Source organism: Labrus bergylta, chromosome 8, assembly GCF_963930695.1.
Source record: "Labrus bergylta chromosome 8, fLabBer1.1, whole genome shotgun sequence".
NCBI lineage: Eukaryota > Metazoa > Chordata > Actinopteri > Labriformes > Labridae > Labrus > Labrus bergylta.
The window spans coordinates 19,997,315-20,006,145 of record NC_089202.1 but is presented as its reverse complement, the minus strand read 5'-3'; the positions used below and the strand labels follow the sequence as shown (position 1 = coordinate 20,006,145).

Here is an 8,831-nt window from a genome sequence, read left to right as displayed (position 1 = left end):
ATCTTGTAGAAACAGTCAAAGATGACTTCTCTTTTTTAATGAATTGCAGGAATCAACCTGAACTAACGATCTCAGAATGAGCAGAATCTGGTGCTTATTGCAAAAGAGAATAAATATTTATTGTTGGATGAAATCATTGAGTTGTCAGTTACATAGAAGCCTTTATCACTGCTGGTATACTGCAGTCTTGATGGGTTTGAAAGTTAAGTGTTCAATAAGTTAACAACTGAAAATGACAAACTTCTTGAAATAGATTAAATCTTGTGCGTTAGAGTTTGAGGAGGAAGTTATTGGAGAGAACACAGTGATGCTATTTAAGGCAATGTTTAAACTGATGTTCAGCAGAGACTCTGCTCAGATATGACTTGAAGATTTTGGAGAATACATTTGTTAAAACATTTGAGAAGGATTCACAAAGTTTCTTTCTAAGAGGCTGCATTCAATGGAAAATAAAGGGCTAGAACAAACACAACCATTTTCATTTAAAATTTGCAGGGAAAAGTCAGAATCAGATTTATTGTCCAGGTATGCTCACAAATACAAGGAATTGGACTTTGTGCTCTACAAAAATACAAAATTAAATATGAAATATAAACACACAAACTAGTAGGGCCGACCGATACTGATAATCTGATACTGATATATATTGTCCGATATCTTTTTTAGATCTATCTTCTATCTGTAGAGATAGATAGATATAGATAAACACATTTATTGCGTTGATCTATCAAATGCAGTTATCAAACACTTGTGGAAAAGATTTATAACGAAGACAAGATGGTCACTCAACTGGAAAGTAACCAAACATATACGTGCAACACCATGTCTAGTGTAACTCAACGATACTCAGATTAAATGCTATTTGACAGGTGAATAAATCTACTAATATCAGCGATGAAATTAGCTGATACCGATAGTCATTTGATATCCTAATATCGGCAAAAATGATCAACTGGCCCATTAATCCGTCAGGTTCTACCAACTAGTGTTTACAAGCCAACATGAGACAGTAGAGCAATGGTGAGCAGTGCAAAAGTGCTACAAATAAACATGAAAATAAATGACATTATTATTATAAAATAAGAGCTATGTTTCAAAATCAACATTATAACATGCTACCTAGTAGTGTAGACCATGCACACTCCAGCATGTCCAACTATACACATTATAAACTGTGAATCACAAGTAGAAGGGTAGCTGGTTTCTTACGCTGACCAAACTATTTTTAAACACATTTACAGAACTTCCCCTTTCTCAAAGTTTCTCATCAATAAATGGGACTTAATGTTAAAAAAATCAAGTCTTTATTTCAATTTGTTTTCCCAAGTTGAACATTACATATATTAACATATATGCAAAGATATAATTAGATTTCAGCTGGTCATTCTGCCTTTTGATGAGAGCGAGCAGCGTGAAGATACTTCCTGGAAAGTTATGTAAGTGTAAAGAGGGAAGAAGTACAAGAAGAGGAGACAGAGAAGGAAGAATCATTTTGGGGCAGAGACACCCAGCAGAGATCACTGCAGACCGCCGAGAGCAGAAGAAGAGTAGTAACGGAGGTAAACCACATCATTTACTTGAGATTTATAAATATCTTTTTAAATTAAAAAAAGGGAATCTGTCATTAGTGGTAAACATTTTTATTCCTTGACACATTTGTAAAGCTATTGATGCTCTTAATTGTCCAATCGGAGTCAAAGCTGATCGTTTGCACTTACTGACATTGTTTCCTTTTTTGTAGATCCTTGCTTGTGTTGTAGTTGCTCTCTGATGTACGTCGCTTTGGATAAAAGCGTCTGCTAAGTGAATTGTAGAATTAATTTGGATTATGAAAATTCATTTCATAGATCTTTTGCGAGCGTTAATATAGAACATCACCGTTACAGTTCTTTTTAAAAGGGCTTTAAAATAAATAATTTATGGGAAACCCACAAGCCCGAAGAAAAATGAAGCCAAATTCAGAAAATGGACTACATGGTTTGAACATGTAATGTCCTGTAATCAAATATTTGATTAAACCATAGAAAAGTATAATCTAGGCTCCTGTGAGATACTTTTGGTTTGTGTTGATTCTGGCTTGACTGTAGACAAAGCGGTGCCTCTTATCTCTCTGCTGGTTTGATCGTGTACATGTAAGCTTCAGTATGATGGTTTGTTTTGTCTTCATACTGATGCTCAAGGGCGACATCTACTGGATGAGAAAGTCACACATTCTTCATTTAACAGTACAATGTGTGATCATAGAGAATTATTGCTGTGGAAAATATGTTTTAAAACCAGCAGGTGGCACAGTGTGTCATTCAGCTAAGAACCAGCTAAGAACTCTTCTCAGAAGCTTCAACTGAAAGAATTGAATGTTTCAAATGTTTGTGCCTCTTTAAAGGATCAAATCCTCCTTCAGACAGGCCGCCCGTCTTTATCATCGATAAGGATGTCTCCTCTTATTTGGGCTACTCTTCTTTTTTCTGCATGGGGCATAATTGTAAAAGCAGGTATGCACATTTATAACACTCTTATTATGGAACTAAGATTAGAACAGAATCATTTGCTATAATTTACGGTGTTGTTGTCTGACATGCTTACATACACAAGGTTTAAATTTCTACCCAGAATCAAACTGTTCATTACTTGCATATGAGCAGGGGCACCTCCGAGGATTTTGGGCCCCATGAAATAATAATAATTTTATATTACAAAATAAAAGTTATATTAATGAACTCATGGGCTCTCAGAATCATCCTAACTTTTCTTCTGCACACAGAGCCCCTGCATAGATGATGAGAGGCATTATTTAATCATCTTTTGACCGATTAAAATATCTGTGAGGAAAAGTTTACTGAACTAATCTTTTGTTTGACAAAATATTGAAAAGAAATATATACTGATTGCATAGATGTGTTTTTTTGTCTTTGTTTATTGCTGCTGACCAACATTTTTAATCTATCAGGAGTGTGAACTTGTATTGATATTTTATTAAATAAATCTGTTTTGTCAAACTAAATATTTCCTGTCTCTTTGTGTCTCTCACTGTTTGCTTTAACAGCTACATCAGATCAAGGAGTAAACCCCTGTACAACAGAAGCCTTCTCTGTCACTCTCCGTCAAGAAGAAATAACAGCAGAGGCTGGACTCTGTGTTGTTATACCGTGCTCTTTCACCACTTGTTCTCCCTTTACATCCAAATATTATGTTTGGATGAAATGCGTTCAATCTAAAAGAGTGTGTGGCGATTCAGACGTGATTTTCAACACAACAGTTCCCAGCAAAGAAGTCCAGCGTGGGTTCAGAGATAGAGTGTCGCTGTTGGAGCCTGATGTGAGAAAGAAGAACTGCAGCATCATCATCAACGACCTCACTGCGTCAGACTCTGGATCGTACCAGTTCAGAGTTGAGAGTGACAAAATAAATCATAATGGAAAACAAGATGGATTTACATTTGCCAGCAAAATAAATGTCTCCGTAACAGGTATGAAAAGTTGAAACAAATATATTAAATGTAGGATTCTATCCTTAATGAAGAATGAAGAAATGTTTGACACAGCAAACTACAGATGTCCCTGTTATAACTTCTACTTAGAGTCCAATCTAAATGTTTATAAGAATCATATTATTTAAGACCAAGTATAAGTAAATTTGACTTTGAGGCTGCTCACCTGTGTTTACTTACAAAGCTCTCCTCCATCAGATCTGACCCAGAAGCCCACATTGATGATTCCTCCTCTGACAGAGGGGCTGCAGAGCACACTGACCTGCACTGCTCCTGGTCTCTGCTCTGGATCTGCTCCTGAGATCACCTGGATGTGGAGAGGAGGAGGAGGAGAGAATGACTCCCACATCACAGGAAACATCACTGATTTCAAGACTGAGACTCTGACTGATGTGGAACAAAGACACAGCTCAGCTTTGAGCTTTACACCCTCTGCTAAACACCATGGCACCAACATCACCTGTCAGGTGCGCTTCACAGGTGGGACAACCGCAGAGGAGACGGTGACTCTCAATGTGACCTGTGAGTAACACAAACTTTACATTGATTCTTATTGTAATTTTTTCTTTGCAAAATGTTAAATATGCTCAAATAGCCTACCTAAGAAGTCCTGAAACTCATCTGAGAATATCTAAAGTCGCTCAACTTAAATAAGGATTTGAAACCTTGAGCTTTATCGAGCACATAGTGTAGTCTTTAACTTTTGAACTAATACGAAGTAAGCAGCTTTTTTTTTTGTAATGTTTGCCATTACCTTGTATCTTTACTGTCAGAAGGCGTTTTAAATTCTAATGTCTCTGTATTTGATTTCACTGCTTTTGCTATGGGCTTCTCTTTTTTTCAGTCGAGCCACGTCTGGAGTAATACAGACGAATACATTTGTTCGACAGACAAAACAGTTCCCTTTTTCTTTATCTTGAATTCTAATTCTTTGTCTACATTATTGTCTTGCAGATTTAAAGAAACCTGTCATTGTGGGAAATACAACGGTTAAAGATGGAGACTCTTTAAATCTGACCTGCACTGCTGACAGTTTCCCTCCCTCTGTTATCACATGGACTAAACTTGGCTCAAACAAAAGCTTCAACAATCTCACTGGAATGGCAGAACTCATCATCCCTAACATGACAACAGAAGATTCTGGAAAGTACACGTGTTCTGCAACAAACCCGAACAAAACTGATTCTACACAGACTGAAGTAAAGCTGGGACGTAAGTGATCTCCTTTTAAAGAGATGAGCATGATCACATCAGCTTACTGTGTGTTCCCTGTGACATGAGATACTTCTTGTGTGTTTGCAGTGTCACCAAGGATCTTACACAGCTCTGCATGTGTCGTTCAGTCAGACGTCCTGACCTGTGTGTGCATCAGTGAGGGGTTTCCTTTACCCACCATTGAATGGCCGCTGCTGAAGAACCACACCCAGTACTCTGTCACTACTAACAAAACAAAGCACTCAGTCAACAGCAACATAACTGTATCTGTTAAAGATCACAACTACACCACTGTTCTGTGTGTCAGCAGCAGTGAGGTTGGGGACGTGAAAAAGACGCTCGAAGTCATCACAAAAAATGTGACAAAACCGGACGGTAAGTGGTGAGAAACCAAGCACCCTCTGCAAATTACGTATTTGAAATGTCAACGCCTATTTCTTAATGTTTTTCAGTAAGAAGCCCCAGTGATTAAACTGTTTGATTTATTTTCAAAAGTGTTTCTTTTAGTGACAGAACATCTCAGCAAGCTGTTACAACTCATCACACAGCCTCAGGTCATCATTGCCTTTTTAATAGGCGTACTTCTTACAGCGACCATCTGCTGTTTGATCAGAACATGCCACAGGTACCCCTCGATGTTGGCTTCCCTTACACATACGTCCTTTTTAAACATCCATGCATTGATCTTTTAGCCATCTCTTGTTTTTATTTTTCGATGATATATTTTTAACGTTTGCATTTTGTGAATTCTGCATTATTTTTCTTACATCATGATCAGTCACAAATGACCACGGCGATGGTTTTGCATGCTTCATCCATTTTACAGAAAACCATACATAAGGGACATCAAAACTTCTGTGAGGAGATTTTAGTTTGTTATGATGAAACAGCCAAGATTCACAGTGAGGGACACGTTTGACCATTTAAAAAATAGGATGAGATCATTTTTGATAAAACACTAATAATAACGGTAATAATGGTCACCCTAAGATCTACCATTAACACGTCAGAATGTGTTCTTCCTTCATCTTAATAAGCGTTGTAAGGACTTGATCTTATTGATTCAACACAGTGGACATTTTTGTTCGTCTTATTTCCACAAATCTTTTCCACTGTAGTTTAATGCAGCTGAACTTACAAATGATTTTTAATGAAACCCTGACAATAAGAATATTGTCGCTCTGAACACAATACATAAAATGCTTTAAAATGTCAGTGGTGACAAGCAGCGCAGCAGCATATCTTTTTTTAAAGATGTAAAATATAACATACACCCAGCAGATAAACGACGAGAGCAAGTAACACACAGTATTTATAAAAGATAAAAGGATAATGATAAAAGAATAATGGTTAATGCACAAAGGGACCATATTGCAGCAGGTTTAAAGTGCAGTAGTGTGAAGTGACACTGCTTTTGTGTCATCTAAATAATCCACGTTATAGTTCAACAATAAATATGAATTAATAACTGGCTGGTTAGCAAGAAAAAAACATTCAAAAGCTCATGAATCCTGGTCTGAAATATTTAAGATTACACTTACGGTCCTGATCTGTTTTTATAGTACGGTATCTCTTTTTTTATTCAAAAGTCCTTGATTGTTTTTTGATTATATTTTATGCCTCAGGAAAAAACCCAGGAGATCTGGAAACATGGCTTTGGACAATCTGGAGATGGTGAACACACACGCTGATTCACTGGTATTTACATAAATAAAAATTCTAATTATATTAATTTGTTTTTGGTCAAATTGTTCTAATGATACTATGCCATATGCTACAGAAATTAGACCTTTGGTAATTGAAAGAATCCCGTTGCAGGTAAAACAGCTTTGAAATTGTTAAGATTAAATGTAAAGTGAAAATAAATTCTACACAGCATACAATCCCAGAAGAGCATTTCAAAACAGCAACAGCTGACCAAAGTGCTGTACATGGAAACTCATACACACATGCACACACCAAATACTTACAATAAAATGAACAATTAAGCAACAACATTATATGACATTTGACAGAAATACAAGCAACCTGATTGGGACTCGAAAGCGACCATGTATAAGTACGTTTAGAGGCGGGACTGAAAAGACTCCACAGAGGGGGCCGACCTGACTGAGGGAGGAAGGCTGTTCCACAACCAAGGGGCTTTGACTGCAAAGACTCGGTCGCCTTGAAGTTGAAAATGTTTATTTGACTGAGAGATGTTGTGCATCAAGTAACATATAAATGTTTCTCATGTCAATCAGTCTTTAGTTGTATAAAGCCAATTCATAAGAAATGTTATCTCAAGACACTTAACAAAAAGAGCAGGTGTAGACTATCCTCTTCTCTTAATTCACCTCGAGCACTAAGCAACATTTAGCAAAGTTACATTGGCAAGGACAAACTGCCTTTAAAGAGGCAGAAACCTCGAGCAGAACCAGACTCATGTTGAACAGCCGTCTCCCCAAACTGTGCTAGTTCACAAATAAAACTGTTTCTCCTCTCTCTGACAGATGGATGCTGGTCAAGCATTGGGAAATGGTGGAGCTAACGGAGGAGCTGAAGGTGACATTGAACCAAGAGAAGTGGAATATTCCAACATTAACATCTCCTTGTTGGAGAGGAGTCCCAGGAGAGCACAGGACGTTCAAGCCTCCACAGAATCGGAGTATGCTGAGATTAAGAGAGACAAAACGGAGGAGAGACTTGACAATGATGACCAGAATGAGGAAATATTGGAGGGCAGTGAAAAAGAGGAGGCGATGATGGAGGAGGACGGAAAAGATTGTGTCCCAGAAAAGGAGGAGGGGGACGATGTGGCATTGTATTCAAATTTGAAGGATGTAATGGGGGCGATATGAGGACTGTAGCCTCCTGGGGTCACTTGAAGATGCATGGTTTTCTTGGTTGATTAGTGAAGCATGACAAAACATATCAGATTTGACAGACAGATGTTAGTGTGTGGTTTGTTTTGAACATAAGAAAAAAAACATTGTCTTAAGGGGGGAATTGGGACAAAGACGAAGCTAGATCTGGTTGAGCTGAGCCGTTACAAAGACATGTTCAAAACATGTTTGATACTTACGAGTCCAGATCGGTCAGGCTCTGACTCGATTGGGAGCAGTAAAATAATCGTAGTGACACCACACACCTGGATGACAAGCCTCAAACCAAACACCCCTGACTGTTGGGGGGGGGGGGGGGGGGGGGGGGGGTCGGGCCACAATCGTCTTGTGTGTGGCCAGCTTAACTTGAAGATTTTTTTTCAATTTTGTTTTTTTTTTGTTTGGCTTTTTAGAATAATTTTTGAGAAAACAAGCTTTCATGTCTCACACAGTATTTTACATTTTACATACCAGATTGTCTTTATGAGCCTGTTAAACTTTGAATGTTCACATTGATATTATCATTTTGATTTCCTAAATAATTGCAGCTGAATTTCTTTTTTTTATTGCCTAAGACATTGTTTGTGTGGAGACTTTTTTAGTGACTTGGTTATGATAATGTGGTTTTATTTGTTGTCTTTTTTTTAAAGGTTTTTGTATATTCTGCTTTCTGCAAAGTTTTGTCGGGCACTTTTAAATATTTGTTAAGAATATAACCTTACATAAAAATATCATTATCAAAACATTGAGGTTTTTGTTGTAATTTTTTCAGGATGACCATATTACAGATATTTAGATATACTGTAATATAAGTAATAGATTACTTTCTTTGTTTAATATTTATTGAGCTGGGAGTTTCTTCTGCAGAGAAATACTTTGTCATTTTATGCAGAGAAACTTTCTCAATCTCTTTTCTTGTTCGTGCACAAAACTACTCCTGAAGTGTACAGGGTGAGCTGCATGTGTAAACACAAACAGCTGAATTTTTCACTCAGACATTTTCCAGAGTTTGTCCTGACACCCCCCCCCCCCCCCCCCCCCCCCCCCCCCACAGATTCAGGGACAGTCCTCCTGAAATTCTCTTGACTTTTCATGAGTGCATATGTGCAGCTTCTGACACAGCAGTGTGTGCTCAACACAATGACTGACATAACAGCAGTGTAATAAATGAAGTCGCTAGCTGAGCAGTGCAACAGGAAGGTATCTGAGACTAATAAAGTCATTTATTCCCTTCAAGCAAACATGTATGAATACTCAACTGTTGA

General features: G+C 37.6%; 1 protein-coding gene across 5 annotated transcripts; it reads left to right on the top strand.

Annotated features, from left to right (window-relative positions):
• Positions 1–1,113: 1,113 nt before the first annotated feature.
• LOC109997886 (sialic acid-binding Ig-like lectin 14) lies at positions 1,114–7,888 on the top strand. 5 transcript variants are annotated; one of them, XM_065958174.1, is made up of 10 exons: positions 1,118–1,559; positions 2,384–2,492; positions 3,044–3,466; positions 3,686–4,009; positions 4,442–4,699; positions 4,790–4,913; positions 5,013–5,077; positions 5,210–5,327; positions 6,328–6,400; positions 7,195–7,888. In XM_065958174.1, the coding sequence occupies exons 2-10, from the start codon at positions 2,432–2,434 to the stop codon at positions 7,540–7,542; spliced, it is 1,794 nt and encodes a 597-aa protein (XP_065814246.1). In that variant the 5' UTR covers positions 1,118–1,559; positions 2,384–2,431; the 3' UTR covers positions 7,543–7,888. The 5 variants fall into 5 exon arrangements, with proteins under 5 accessions (XP_065814247.1, XP_065814246.1, XP_065814245.1 ...); XM_065958173.1 differs by having other exon boundaries at positions 5,198–5,327; XM_065958172.1 differs by having other exon boundaries at positions 1,119–1,559; positions 4,790–5,077.
• Positions 7,889–8,831: the final 943 nt, after the last annotated feature.

What these genes read in the sequence shown, in the direction of transcription:
- LOC109997886 (XM_065958171.1), top strand. Translation starts at nt 2,432, where the DNA reads ATGTCTCCTCTTATTTGGGCTACTCTTCTTTTTTCTGCATGGGGCATA. An exon ending in AATAAATGTCTCCGTAACAG is followed by an intron (nt 3,467 to 3,685) that starts GTATGAAAAGTT and finishes CTCCTCCATCAG; the next exon opens with ATCTGACCCAGAAGCCCACA. An exon ending in ACACACACGCTGATTCACTG is followed by an intron (nt 6,401 to 7,194) that starts GTATTTACATAA and finishes TCTCTCTGACAG; the next exon opens with ATGGATGCTGGTCAAGCATT.